Consider the following 15,130-nt stretch of genomic DNA (forward strand, 5'->3'; position numbering starts at 1 on the left):
AAACCAAAAGCTGATGATTTACATCTGATTGAAATTCTCAACAAATAAAACAACATCAAGAAACCAAAACAAGCTTTGTTTTCCTCTGGACCGATGATGAGCTGTTTTATTTAGCGGTTCTCGAGTGCTTAATGAGCCAATCGATGACCGCATCTATGTTTATCGAGTCCTTACACGAGATCATGTAACAGCAAACCTCTCTGTCTGCTACAGATTCAAGCCCTCTGCATCAAAACAAATCCAAGTCATATACTTGGAATTCAGATCTTGTTCAATGGACTTGAAGGGAAAGAAACTTACAGTTGATCAACCAAAGCTTGCTTAGAAAGAGCTTCAGACTTGTCGATTTTGTTGCCAAGAATCAGAAGAGGAATGCCATTTAAAGACGGTTTCGTTAACAGATCACTCAATTCGCTTCTTGATATCGGTACACTATCTCGATCTGCAGCATCAATCACATACCTGCGAATATTACCATAACAATCATCAAGATTTTTTACCAAACAGCAACATGGGATCTTTAAAAAGATATCGGAAAGAGGATATACACAATGGCGGAAACTCCACGACAATAACGCTCCCACATGGTACGAAACCTTCTTTGCCCTCCAAGATCCCAAATCTTTATGGTAACATTTCCTTTTGTAACTTTCCTCATGTTAAATCCTACAGTTGGTATCATATCTTCACTGTAACCTCCAGTCTTGAAAAATACAAAAAAAAAAAAAAAAGAAGAAGTGAAACGCGTAAGATTAGATTTGTTCGATAATACTACTTATCGACTAAAAAGCCTTTGATAATTTAACTCACAGCAATAGCATTGACAAGAGAAGTCTTCCCAGCATTCTGAAGCCCAACAAGTGAGAGCTCCATCTCTTGTTTGAAGAACAAGCTGACAAAGCAATATAAACAAACACTGAATCTAATGTCTGAAGAAGATGTTCATACTCTACTAAAACCAACCCCTTTCTTAGCATTCCTGCTACAACTCTATTAATCTCAAGTGTTTCCGCAATTTCGATCATTCGATTTCTTCCCCTACTATGACATACACCATTACCAAGTCCTGAATCAGTACTATAAACGAATTATATAATTCTAAATCGATTTCTAATAAAGATAGATTTCTAATAAAACCAATTCATATAATATGTAACCTGCACAGCCTAAGAAATAAAAAGAGTCTCAAGAGAAGTAACAGATTATGTAACACAAGTGACACAAGTTCCAAGCTTTTACTAAACCCAGAACGATATTTACAAGATACTTCAATGGAAGAACAAAGAGACCAAATCAAAACAGAGAGCAAACAAAAAGAAGAAACTGTACCTCCTGAGCCAGTTAAGAAGTGAATCCCAAAGACCCATCTCCAAAGATTCGATTTTTTCGACGATTTAACACTCAAATTCTGGATTTGGTTGAATCAGAATCGAAATTATTTGTAGCCCTAGTTCGATTTGTTGTATTTGCTTAATGGGGTTAATGAGAGAAAAGGAAAAGGGAAGAAGAATCTGGACCTTATACTTACTTAAGGTAATAGAATTTGTCAGTTTGTGTAAACGGTGTCTCTCTTCACTCTTCTGTCACGCGATTGTTGCCTTCACCAGGCAAATTAAAATGTTGAATATTAACATTGATGGAAAAAAAAACACTTGTTCTGTCACTGAAATAGTTATTTTCACTTAAACGACATAGTTTTATATATATATTTTTTATGAATTTAAATTTTATTTACCAAATTAAAATGTTTTTACATGCAACATAAAAACTTAAAAAATTAGATATTTTTACAGTAATATTAAAAGAAAAGTTAACGGCCATGTGTTCGAAACTTGAGAAATTGTTAGAAATCATCTTTTTCAGATATATTTTTTTTTTTCATAAAAATACTTTTTTTTTTAATTCGGTGTTTTGCCGTCGAGCTAAAGTGTTTTAACCGAGTTCGAACACTCTTTTCTAACAATTTACATTTAACATTATGATTTTATAGTTACTACCGGGTGTATTCAACTTGACATTTTAAGTGATTTGTGTGAAATTTACAAATTCTATATTATTCAATCATGGATTTTAAAATCCACTGTTATTGAACTGATGATTTAAAAATCTATTTTAAAATCCATTAAAATCTTTTGTTATTGAACTGATGATTTAAAAATCTACTTTAAAATCCACTGTTATTCAAAACAGTTTTGTAGATTAGGATTTTAATAATTTTTAGGATTCTGGAGAATTCTGGAGGATTTGTTTAGTTAAAAATACAGAAATCCAAATCTTATGGTTTTAGGTGGGATTTGAAAGAATTTTACAGAAAATCATATGAACTTCCTTAAAATCTATTAAAATTCTAAATTTCCTAAATCCCTTCAAATTCTCCAAAATCATGGTTTGAATACACCCCCGTTACATTAATTTATATGTCCATTTGCCACTAAGCAGATAATGATTTAAACTGTTTTTTTAAAATTCAATCATACCTTTTTATATAATCATGTATTTAGTTTATGTAAAATGAGTTTGCCGTCACAAGAAACAATGGCAACTTAAGCTGAGAATGACTATTGACGAAGTCACTAACAAAGTCACTAAAATGTTCTGTTTTGCTTTGCCTCGTCTGAGCAAAATACCCTAATCAGTTCTTTTTCTTTAAGATTTTATTTTCTACACTAAAAAAAACTCTCTTTGGCTAGGTAAAATTTACGTTACATTTAATAAAAAAATTTATATAATCCACAATCATGTTGGAAAAAGAAATAGCAAAACCTACTGTAAAAAAAAAAAACTCAAGACCAAATACTTCAACGAAAAAAGATCAAACACCAAATTAGAAACCCACTTCTCATGACTGTGAGACTTTTACACTATACCAAATCGTGTATCAATGTATTGGTTTTGTTAGTGTTGTTGTTGTTGTTTTACCTCTTTAGTTCACTTGAGTTCAAATACGATTTGGTATAGTGTAAAAAAATTAATAAACCAACACAAACAATAGATACAACAACAAACCCAATATATAAAAACTAGACACGTGAAGAAGTTGTTCACATAATAAGGTAAATGTATTAAGATTGAAAAGTGACTGTGTTGACAAACTAAAGAGTGGAGTTCTCACTGGAGCAGACCTCGAAGGGCCTGCGTGTAATTTGCGAGTGACCAAAGAGTGAAGATGTTCCTATAATTAGGAGAATGGAACTTCAAATTGACATTGAACACCCCACTCATTTCCTGAAGAAAGAAACAAAGAAACAACATTTTGTGTATAGTTTATGTAATGATTATAACAAGATTTGTTGAAATATGTCTCAAAAATTTAACTAAGTTAACAACATATTAATACCTCTTGTGGGAAATCTCCGTTATCCAATTGTGAATTGATCAAGACTTTGGCAGCTCGGTGAACCGGTCGAGGATCTCTTTCCATTTGACCACTCAAAATTAGACTCATAAGTGCTTGCCCTGTATTCACAACATTCGTTTTGTTGTTTCCAACTTGAGGAATGTATTTCCTTTTAAGACAAGAGAGATAACTCTCTCCCCATCCGCCTTCCGTGTTTTGCGTGTCCAGAAGGAATCGAACTGCTTTACGAATAGCCTCACAATTGTTGTAGGTATTGCCTGCAGCCACTAATCCTCTTAATGCAAACAAGGTTCCATAGAGAAAGCACACTCCCCAGTTTCCATACCACGAACCATCTGCCATTTGAACATCCTCAATAAATTTTGTTCCATTTTTGATAAACTTTTCCACCTCTTGTCTTCTATGTTTTGGAAATTGTTTCATGAAACGAGCCATTGCTACTATCGATGACCCTGTGCATTCTACATACCTAAAAAAATTTATAACCAATACAATATTTACCCAAAAAGAAAAAAAGAAAGAAGAAAACTAATGCGTCATAAAATAGAAAAAGGTAAAATATATAAATATTACGGATGCTCCACTATTGCGTCTTCCATAAACTCCACGGGACTAAACCACTACATGAGATTGATTTTAGCCATTTGTTACACTCATATAAGCCAATCTTGAACAAAATAGATTTAGAATGGTCAATACCTCTAGCCAAGTTTTCTCATGCGCTGGTTCCCATGCTGCTAAACCACCATTCTTGCTCTGTTAATATCGAAAAAAGAACTTTGAGAGAATTATTATAACAAATTATGTTCTTACGTATGAATAATAACCTGATAATGAAGAATCAAGTTGACTGCATCATATAGCCTCTTTACGTCCATTTTCTCACCAGTGAATTCCAATGGCATGGTTTCAAACATTAGGCAACACTAGCCGTGACACACACAACATGCATATAATGAAGTAGCGAGTTATTAATACATTAACCTCAATATGCTAAGTAAATTAAAACTTCATAATTGAGAGAAGGCGCATGCATGCATGTACTCACCTCTAAACTCTCAGCAGTACAATCTGATACTGGCAATCCTTGATCTTTGTCAGGAAAACTCCATGCACCTTTTGTAATGTTTCTAAACATTTTATGATGGTCACCAGGTGGGTTTAGTGTAAGCTGAGATTTCTTCAGAAAGTCATATCCTTTTTTCAGAGTTGACGTAATCTCGTCATCAACATCACAAGCTAAAATGACTTTTAGTGAAAAGGCTGTATCCCACAATTGACTACCAGAAATCTGCACCAAGTAAATATATATATATCCATCTTAACATGCTTTTGATGAATCAGCATCATATATGCAGAACGAGAAATACTAGAATAGTACTAGAGTAACCCACAAAATCATAAGTTTTCTATGATATGTACGTTTAAGTTAATTATAATTTATCTTGTTATAGAAGTTATATGGCTGACTTATGTGTTTTTAGTTTGGGAGTATAATTGGTTAGACTCGTTGTTTGTTTATTTGACGTACGGCCGGTGAGAATAAGATTACCTCGGTTTTCCAAAGATCAATCACCCATGATTAAAAGCGAGATGGCGTATAGATATAAGACGCATGCACATATGTTATTGGCAGAATTATTTATGCTAGACCAGATATTTCACAGATGCAGTAGACGTTTATGAGCAATCCGAGAAAATAACTGATTTTTCAAGTGCAGTGAGTTTTTACAACTAAATCCTTTAGCAGCAGCGTGTTATATATTCAAGGGTGATTATCAAAAGTACCACTAAAAAGAGTTTTCAATCCAGAAAAACCATCACTAGTGTTTATAATTCCAAAAATATCACTAAAATATATTTCTGAAAAAACCACAAAACTTAAACCAAACTTTAAACTTTCAAAATAAATCCTAAAAGCTAAATAATAATCTTTAAACCCAACATACTTAATAAAAAGGCAAAAAAAAAATATAAAGGGAAATATAGCAATAATATTTTTGGAACAAAAACAAAATTTAATGGTAGTTTAAGTTTTTTGTCTACATATTTAAAGGCAATCTAAAATAAAACATATAAAACACTAGGTTTTCTAGTTCCAAAAACTAATCGAACTCCATGCCAATGCTACTCGAACCCAGATAGCAGGATTTTTCTCCCTTAACCACTAGTCGACTTGGTTAGTCGTAAATGTATCTCTGACAGTAAAAAACCTAACTCTTGTTCTATCAATGCAGCATATAACTTCTTAATTTCTGTTCTCAAGTATCATATAGAGTGCAATTACTCGTTCTTTTCCACAGGTTCCCTAAAAAACAAAAGAGAGACTAACCTGGAACTTCAAACCATCATCACCAATCCATACAAAATCAAGGACTCGAGCAAGATGTTTCTTAAAATAATCACCCTCTGGCTCTTCTACCCAACATGCAAGCATACAAAATACCTACCAAATACGGACACAAAATTTGGTCTAGTTAAGATTATAGATTTTTGTTTTATTTTGTTTCGTTTGAATAAATGAAAGATATATCGGAAGAGAAAAACATTTTCGAGTAAAACCTTTGACACAAATCCACCGGTAAGGTATCGAGTGGCTTCATTATGGTAGTGAATGAGTTTTATTGTGGTTTGAAGAGCTCTTTGTCTTATGAGCTTGTTGAAAGGCCAACAGTTTAGGATGTTCTCGGAGAGTATATGAACACTTTTCCAAAACAAATCTTGTAGATTTGATTGTTGGTTGAAAGCATCTTCCTGCATTAATATATTAAATTTACATGGCATAGTATTGGAGGTAATTACGAACACGAGATGTATTTTTGCATCATGATATCAAATAGGAGAATGCTATGTTTAATGAGATTTCTACTCAAAACACTGTTAACTTAAACGTACTTGTAACAGCATATAGCATGATTTTGTTGCAAACAATGTTAACTTAAACCGTTAAACGTACTAGCTAGTATTCTTACACTATTCTAGTTTACAAACAGTTTAAGTGTATATATTAATAGTAGAACAATTTCACATCATCAAAATGTAATAATAAGTTAATGGTATCTAGCTACTACTAGTTCTTGACAAAAATAATAATAATAATAGTAATAACCTTAGCGCATAGGCTTCTGGCGTGGCTCCAAACGATCTGTGCGTAAGGTTGAGGATAAAGCTCTTTACGGAGCTGTAGAATGAGAGATGTTGGTGTAGCTACAAATTGCTTACCGTATAGGTATGACAATGCCATGAAACTCTCCCGGAAATTAATCCATACGGTACCTACACTAATTATAAAAACATATATATGATCAAATAAAGTTGCAGCCAATCTCATCACAAATATATAAAAAGAAATAAACAAAAAATCACAAAATTCAACCTCCATTAATAGGAGAAAACGAAGGGAGCATCCAGAACTCAGGTGGTATAGCTTTGCAGCCAGACCAATCATACACTCCAAGAACCTATTAAATTGGCAAGTTTAAGGCAAATCTAGTTATATTATCTTTTATAGATTTTATTTTATATTCATAACATAAATATACCGAAAGCCAAGCTTTTCCGAACAATGGAGTATAGGTAGCTCCACCATGGTCGAGTATCCATTTAAGTGCCTTTGCACAAGCACTTCCTTGATCTGGTTCTACTCCTAGAATTCGTAGGCAGGTGTAGTTGAGGACCGTGCTAAGCATACAACTGTGGCTTTCTATGTGTAATCCCCAACCACCATCTTCACTCTACAAGATCTTACTGTGTTGTCATATATATATATATATATGCAATTATACATATATGTCAGTTCGATTAAATGTGTTACCTGATGGTTGTACAAGTAACGCAGGAACTCTTTGCGATATTCCACGGTGAAGATTTCTTCCAAATGTCCAGTTATGTATAAGCATAGTAACTGTGGTTTCAATATTTTACGTAAATGAATTTTTTTTCGATCAGTTTATTACAAATTAAGACAAGTCCATAACAAGTCGAACATGAGAAGTTATATTGAAAGAGAACTCTAAAAGCAACTCCATTGGTAACCCAAAAGAGTTTTTAAAAAATTCATATTAAAATTTTATTATATAATTAATTATTTTTTAAAATCAAAGCAATAAGACAATAAGAGAGCTGATGGAGCAGTTCCATGGGAGTCTCTCTATATTAAAAAATTAGTATATTGAACAAAAATTTAGGAAAAGAACGAGAAATGTCACTAAAATGAGAGATGTTTCTGATTTTTGGATACTTGTTCAGCAATTATTGGCTTCATTATTAAAAGAAAAATACTTAGGTTCACTCCTAGGGTGAACTTTCTTGTTCACTTCTTCCTTATCAACCAATCATAATCTTCTATACATTATCTTGTTTAAAAAACTAAATCAAAATTAAATTAAAAAGCAATACATATTAAGGAAACAAATTCTGTATAATTTTATTTAAGGAAAGTTAAATATTTGCTTGGTTTAGATTTTACAATTAGAATGAAATGATGTATCGGTTTGGGTTTACAAATAAGGTGATTAGGGTTTAGATTTTACAATTCAAACAAAATTATATGTCGGTTTAGATTTACAAATGAAGTGGTTAGGGTTTAGATTTTACAATTAAAACAAAATTATATGTCGGTTTGGGTTTACAAATGTAGTGGTTAGGGTTTAGATTTTACAATTAAAACAAAATTATATATATGTCGGTTTGGGTTTACAAATGAGATGGTTAGGGTTTAGATTTTACAATTAGAACGAAATTATATGTCGGTTTGGATTTACAATTGAGATGGTTAGGGTTTAGATTTTACAATTAGAATAAAATTATATATCGGTTTGAGTTTATAAATAAGCGGTTTAAGTTTTTAATTTTATAATAATGTATACAGATTTTGTTTCCTTATTTTATAAGGAGATGAATAAATATGTTATTAAATATATTATGATATGTCAAATTCTCATTGGCTAAAATAAGAAAAAGTGAACAAAAGGGTTCACCCTAGGAGTAAACCAAGAATTGTCCTTATTAAAATCCAACTAAAATATACTAATTACAGTGAAATATTAATTGTTTTATTTTATTTTGAGAGACCCAGATGAGTCTTTATCAGAAGACAGTGCGCTCTAAAAGCATCTTTTTATTAGTGATACTCATTACTCAATATGGGTGTTTTAAACATTTTTTATAATTAATTTTATTATTAATTTGTTATGAATGTCTAAAAGAGGGATATCATATTACTATCAAAATGATGGGTTTCTAAAAACTTAATTTATCATAACTTTTTTTTTTTTAAAACACTCAACCCTTGCAGTAACTTACTATTGGAGGTGGACCAAGTGGTCTAAAAAATCTCTTGGTCTCTCTCTTCAATCTTCACATTTTTTTCTTTTTTTCAAATTTTTGATTAAAATCTATGGATGGAGCTTTTAAAACCACGAGATGGTAGATGGGGTCTTTGACCTTTAAAACTAAAATCCAAAGCTACATCCATCATTTTTCTACTAGACGTCTTTAAAGAATCTATCTCAGATCTTCGTACACTGAAGGCTAATTATGTTCAACCATTATTCCAGAAGTCACGACGTTCTCCAAACAGTAAATCCAACTGTCTAAGTGATTTTAGCAATCCGATCGGAAGCGTAGTTATATTAAAGGAGATGAACTTACGAAGGGGCCGTTGAAGAACATGACACCAGAGTTATCAGCAGGCCAGTGTCCATCATCAGCCTGCAACGCCGTAAGATAGAGTATTCCTCTTCTCATTGCTGCCTTTGCATCTTCATATGTAATTTTATCTGCATCTTCTACTCTAACTCGTGGGATTTTTTGCTCAAATTTCTTCTCCCTCATAAACTGTTTGAATCCAAATGAAACAATTTTTTTTTGTTATATTATCAAGTTGACGTTACTAGTAATAGTATGCATGTGTCATGTGTGTACAAAAGACTTTCACCTGCATGCGCCAAAGAAGATCGGGACTAGTTTTGAAACGTGACCGGTTAAGCGAGAAATTCCGGCGAGCATGATCGACCTCCGCGAGTTCTTCAGGAGAGCATGCTTCTGTGTCAAAATCCCAAATCTGTCTCCCTACGTAGTTGTTGGTGGTAAACAAGTGAGTATCATCCCTAGCCGTAGCAGCTCCGATCTTCAGCCTCCACATTAGTTTACCAATAAAAAACAAAAACAAGTAGTTCTTAACTATACTCTCTCTTTACATATATATAATTAAAAAATTTAGATGTGTCTAGATGTATTTTGATGGCGACACTTCCTATAATAAAATACAGTTAGCTAATTAAAAATTATAAAAAGAAAAAAACTTGAGGATTGAAATGTAAAAACTGTTGAAAATAAAAAGGTAATAAAAGTCAAAAACCATTTTCGATGATGAGGCCATCTAATTATTATTATTTCTATTTTTATTAAAATTAAATTCCCTAAAATTTAGGGTCCAAATTTTTCTTTTCCCAAAAGACATTAGTAACAAAGATCCATTTTTTCACATTTCAGGGACCACAAATTTATTGAGCGGGGCCTGATCAGGCCAATTTTTTTTGCTTTTGTTCTTTTTTTTAATATCCAAAAATTAGAGAATTGTTTTTAGACGAATTTCCGACAACGACAAGATTTTTAACCAAATGTTGTGACTAATTTCTTACTATACCTCTATTTGTTCAGAAATTTTCAAAAAAAATTTGATTAATTTTTGACTAATATTTTTTTATTGGAAATTTGTCGAAGTTGGTCAGAAAATGGTTGGAATTTTTCTGACCACCAAATTAGTCCAAAATAATGGTTAGAAATAGACTGTTTTCTTGTAATGTGAGGCAATATTATTGTGCATAAATGTTAAAACTTTGAATCAATACAATAAAACTTGAGTGTTTTTGATGTGAGCGCCGGACATTTCGCGGTACGAACATAAACGAGCGTTTTCGAGCCGATCGAACTAGAAGCGATTTCTCTCGGACAAGACGCGATGGATCGACTCTAGGGAGTAAACAAACGATGGAAACAGAATATGGCGGAAAGCAAACGAGCGGATTGAAAGTTCGTACTTTGGTCACGTCGTGGTCGAGCGGCTACGGTAGCGGTACGGTACGGATGGTGAGGTTGCGAAGCGGCTAGCGAAACGAGAGGAAATGAGACGATGGTGGATTGAAGGACGACACGCGAGGGCTGGCTTGTCTCGCGATACGGTCAGATTAGTGGATGGCGAATCCGGTTCGAGGTCGGCTAGGGTTTCTCGGTAGAACAATCCCGGATTGGTTCTAAGGAGAGGAGTGAGACAAGATTCAAAGATTCTCTCTTTGGAAAAGTTTTTATTTTCATTCAAGTCTGATTTTACAAGAAATAAGAGAGGGTTTAAATAGAGCTAGGTTTAGAGGAGACTAGGGACACACGGACTCGCAATGGTCCGCACACGTTGCCCTTGACGTGTTCTCTTTGAAATCGAACACGTCGCTCTTCTAAGTGGTTTAAACACAACCACACATGTCACTCTACTTAACGTTACAAAGAGAGAGTTCTAGATATTGTTCAAAACGCAAAGCATAAGTAAAAACAACACGTCTTCGGTCTTGGCACGGAAAATGTCCTTAACTTCAAACGTTTGCGCTAAAGCTCCTCGCCTCGTTAAAACCTCCTCCGGTAAACCTCGTGGGACAAACCCGGAGCGAGAAAAAAGAGTATGATTCCTTGCTCTAACGACTTGGTTGCCTTCATCCTTCGGTAAGGATGAAGCCCGTGCGAACGGTCTCTTCTCGAACTTCTTCGGTCGGGTCGTAGTCTTGGACGAAAGCTTGCACGAACAGGTTAATCTTCTGCCTGGTGGACTTGGAAGAGCTCTTAGACCGTGTTGTTGCTCCCGGAGTGATTTCTGGTGTGTTGGCTGGCCGTTGTCCCGCGAGTGGTGCAAGCGTCTCGGCCACGTCTGGTGAGTCTCGGTAAGGTTCTGGTCCCGTGCTCACTTTATTCCCTCCCCCTTGAAAAGGTTTTGTCCCCAAAACTTCTTCGTCCTGCGTCAAACGGAACGAGATCAGTAACATTAAAGGAGGTTGACATATTATACTCACCTGGCAGTTCAAGGCGGTAGGCGTTGTCGTTGATCTTCTCGATGACTTTGAACGGTCTGTCGCCGCGTGGGCTAAGCTTGTCCATCCTCTTCTGTTGGAATCGCTCCGGCCTTAGGTGCAACCAAACCCAATCTCTTGGCTTGAATAACATAGGCTTGCGTCCGCGGTTCAAGAAGCGCGCATACTGTTTGGTCCTCCTTTCTATGTTCGCCCGAACCTCCTCGTGAAGCTTCTTGACTAACTCGGCTCTCACGGCTCCGTCTTGACTCTCGACCTCGTCCGGTGGTAAGGGTAAGGGATCCATCAGCTTGAGAGGCTTGAAGCCGTAAGCGACCTCGAACGGAGACTTCTTGGTGGACGAATGAATAGCCTGATTGTACGCGAACTCGATGAGTGGTATGCACTCGAGCCACGATCATTTGTTGCTCGCAATTGCTATCCGAAGTAAGGCTCCAATACATCGATTCACGACCTCGGTCTGGCCATCGGTTTGTGGGTGTGCGGCGGTGGAGTATAACAGTTTGGTGCCAAGCTTCTTCCACAATGTTCGCCAGAAATAGCCAAGGAACTTCGGGTCTCGATCCAAAATGATGGTGCACGGTAAACCATGGAGCCGGATTACTTGATTGAAGAAGAGGTTCGCTAGTTGCACCGAGTCATGGTTCTTGTTACACGAAATGAAATGCGCCATCTTCGAGAAACGATCCACCACGACCATCAAGCTGTCCTTATGGTGTAAGGGAGGTAAACCAATAACAAAATCCATTGATAGGTCGATCCACGGTCCTGTCGACACTGGTAGGGGCATGTATAGGCCGTGAGGGTGAGTAGTGGACTTGGACGCCCGACACACCACGCAACGTCCGCAATGTTTCTCGACCATACTACGCATCTTTGGCCAATAAAAGTGTTCTTGGAGCACGGCCAAAGTCTTCGTGATGCCAAAATGCCCGGACAAACCTCCACTATGTGCTCCCGAATAGAACCGGTAGGGATGCAAAGACGTCGGCCCCGAAAGAGAAAACCATCGTGCACGTAGAAGTCGGTGAATATGCCCTTGCCGTGGTTCTTAAAGCAATCTCTGAACTCGGCGTCAGTGGCGTATGCTTCTTTGATGCTCTCGAATCCCAAAACCTTGGTGTCCATGGTGGTGATCAAGGCGTGTCTCCGTGATAAGGCGTCGGCGACGATGTTTTCTTTGCCCTTCTTATACTTGATCACGTACATGAAAGACTCGATGAACTCTAGCCACTTTGCGTGTCTCCTCTTGAGGTTTGTCTGGCTGCGCAAGTGCTTCAATGTCTCATGATCGGTGTGAATCACGAACTCCCGGGATAAGAGTTAATGTTGCCAGGTCGCCATGGCTCGGACCAAAGCATACAGCTCCTTTTCGTACGTCGGATAGTTGAGAGTGGCGCCGCTTAGTTTCTCACTGAAATAGGCCACCGGTTTGCCTCCTTGCGTGAGAACCGCACCGATGCCTACACCGGACGTGTCGCACTCAGTTTTGAAAGTTTTGTTGAAGTTGGGTAGGACGAGTACGGGAGCTTGAGTGAGACGCCACTTGAGTTCTTTGAAGGCTCGCTCTTGCTCCTCTCCCCATTTGAAATCTTGGTTCTTCTTGATCACCGCGGTAAGAGGCGCCGCGACCATACTAAAATCTTTCACGAACCGGCGGTAGAAACTGGCGAGGTTGTGGAATGATCGAACGTGTGAGACACTGGTAGGCGTGGGCCACTCCTCAATGGCTCGAATCTTCTCTCTATCTACCTTTAGTCCTTGTTAACTTACAATAAAACCTAAGAAAACTAATTCATTAGCAGCAAAGACGCACTTTTTCAAGTTAGCGTACAATTGCTCCTCTCGGAGAGTGTTTAAAACATATTCAAGATGCATGACATGATCCGATAGGCATTAACTATACACAAGAATATCATCAAAATAAACCACAACAAATTTGTTGATGTAGGCTCTCAAAACATGGTTCATAAGTCTCATAAAGGTAGAGGGTGCATTAGATAAACCGAATGGCATTACCAACCATTTATACAAACCTTGCTTGGTTTTAAATGCGGTTTTCCACTCATCCCCTTCCTTCATTCGGACTTGGTGGTAGCCGCTCTTGAGATCAATCTTCGAGAAAACGCTCGAACCGCTTAACTCGTCTAGCATGTCATCCAGCCTCGGTATAGGGTGCCGATACTTGATCGTGATGTTGTTCACGGCCCGACAGTCAACACACATACACCAGGACCCGTCTTTCTTCGGCGCGAGTAGGACAGGGACGACACACGAGCTTAGAATCTCTCGAACATAGCCATGGGACATGAGCTCGGACACTTGGCGCTCCAACTCCTTGGCTTCCTCCGGGTTGACACGATACGTGGGCCGGTTTGGTAGTTGAGCTCCGGGCATGAGATCGTTCTGATGTTTGATGCCACGTATCGGTGGTAAACCTTCGGGCAACTCGTCCGGGAACACATCCGCGAAGCGTCGGAGAACGTCTCGGATAACGTCCGGTAAAGCGTCCATCGAACCTTCGAGCCCTACCACCAAGAAATCTCGAAAAACCATCAATAAAACTTGGTTGGAGTCCTTAAAGGGATTTTCTAACATCACTAGATTGAATTAGAAAGTTCGTTTTAGAGTCTGAATCCTTAGACAGTTTCGATTGCATTTCATGAACTTGTGTGGGGCTCAATGGTTTCAAACAAATACGCTTATTATCATGAACAAAATAATATTGGTTGGTGTGGCCGCAATGAGTGGTCCTTTTGTCAAACTGCCAAGGATGCCCCAAAAGGAGGTTGTAACACCCGCGAACCAAATTATGCGTTTTGGGCAAGGGTGTCGATCGACTCCAAGGGGGTGTCGGTCGACACCACTGTTTTTCTGGTTCGACCAGTTCGATTTTTATTATCGATTTGGACCGGTTTGGATTAGGAAAAACCACTAAACCGTGATATTTAAGTGTCTTGTCGACCAGAAGGGTTTTGGGAAGTTCTATTGTTGCCGTTTAACGCTTTTGAGAGAAAAAGAGGAAAAAGTGTGTTCTTCAGCTTTTTGGTGATTTTGGTGAGATTCTTGGCTGTTCTTGAGAGATTGGAAGCTAGGAAGGATCTAGAAGCTTGCTAGGAAGGTTGGATTTGTTGCTTTTGGTCTGAATCTTCCTGCAAAGAGGTGAGTGCATGACCATGGCTTATCTAAGCTAAGATCTTTAGTTTTTATGTGATTTGGTGCTTATGTGGTTGTTTCTTTGAGTTCTCTATGGTATTTCGTTGCTGCTTTGGCTGGGTTTGGCTTCTGGGAATGCATGGAGCGGATTGCAGGCGAGATTCGGAGTTTTTGATCGAAGGAAATCGCTGCTCGGCATCGGTGTCAGTCGACACCAGTTGGGGTGTCGGTCGACACCAACGCGAGGACGGCTCGAGACTTTGGCGAGTGCCGATCGACACCATGTGGAGGTGTCGGTTGACACAAAATAGGGTTTTCGGGAGTGTCGGGCAAGGTGTCGGTCGACACTAGTATGGTGTCGGTCGACACCAGATTGTCAGTGTCGATCGACACCATCTGGTGTCGGTTGATACCCTTCTTTCAGCTACGACGGATGTTGCATGCTTTGTGTATTGCCTGGTTTGTTTTATTGATTATTGATTGTGGCATGTAGAGATCTTATTGCTTGTGTGTATAGCCTAGTAGATAGGAGGATTGC

General features: G+C 37.4%; 2 protein-coding genes across 2 annotated transcripts; both read right to left on the bottom strand.

The window, feature by feature from the left end:
• On the bottom strand, nucleotides 9-1,606 carry LOC104732653 (ADP-ribosylation factor-like protein 8B). Its single transcript, XM_010452220.2, has 5 exons — nucleotides 1,330-1,606; nucleotides 811-892; nucleotides 549-703; nucleotides 301-462; nucleotides 9-224 (listed from the first exon to the last, which is right to left on the bottom strand). Exons 1-5 carry the CDS (start codon nucleotides 1,365-1,367, stop codon nucleotides 107-109), a joined length of 555 nt encoding a protein of 184 aa, XP_010450522.1. The 5' UTR covers nucleotides 1,368-1,606; the 3' UTR covers nucleotides 9-106.
• On the bottom strand, nucleotides 2,933-9,605 carry LOC104732654 (seco-amyrin synthase-like). The gene is made up of 14 exons (XM_010452221.2): nucleotides 9,297-9,605; nucleotides 9,011-9,196; nucleotides 7,173-7,262; nucleotides 6,901-7,092; nucleotides 6,735-6,819; nucleotides 6,468-6,634; nucleotides 5,921-6,112; nucleotides 5,691-5,804; nucleotides 4,407-4,649; nucleotides 4,186-4,284; nucleotides 4,058-4,114; nucleotides 3,932-3,978; nucleotides 3,338-3,827; nucleotides 2,933-3,225 (listed from the first exon to the last, which is right to left on the bottom strand). Exons 1-14 carry the CDS (start codon nucleotides 9,501-9,503, stop codon nucleotides 3,109-3,111), a joined length of 2,286 nt encoding a protein of 761 aa, XP_010450523.1. The 5' UTR covers nucleotides 9,504-9,605; the 3' UTR covers nucleotides 2,933-3,108.

The sequence above is a fragment of the Camelina sativa genome, chromosome 12 (genome assembly GCF_000633955.1).
Source record: "Camelina sativa cultivar DH55 chromosome 12, Cs, whole genome shotgun sequence".
Lineage (NCBI taxonomy): Eukaryota > Viridiplantae > Streptophyta > Magnoliopsida > Brassicales > Brassicaceae > Camelina > Camelina sativa.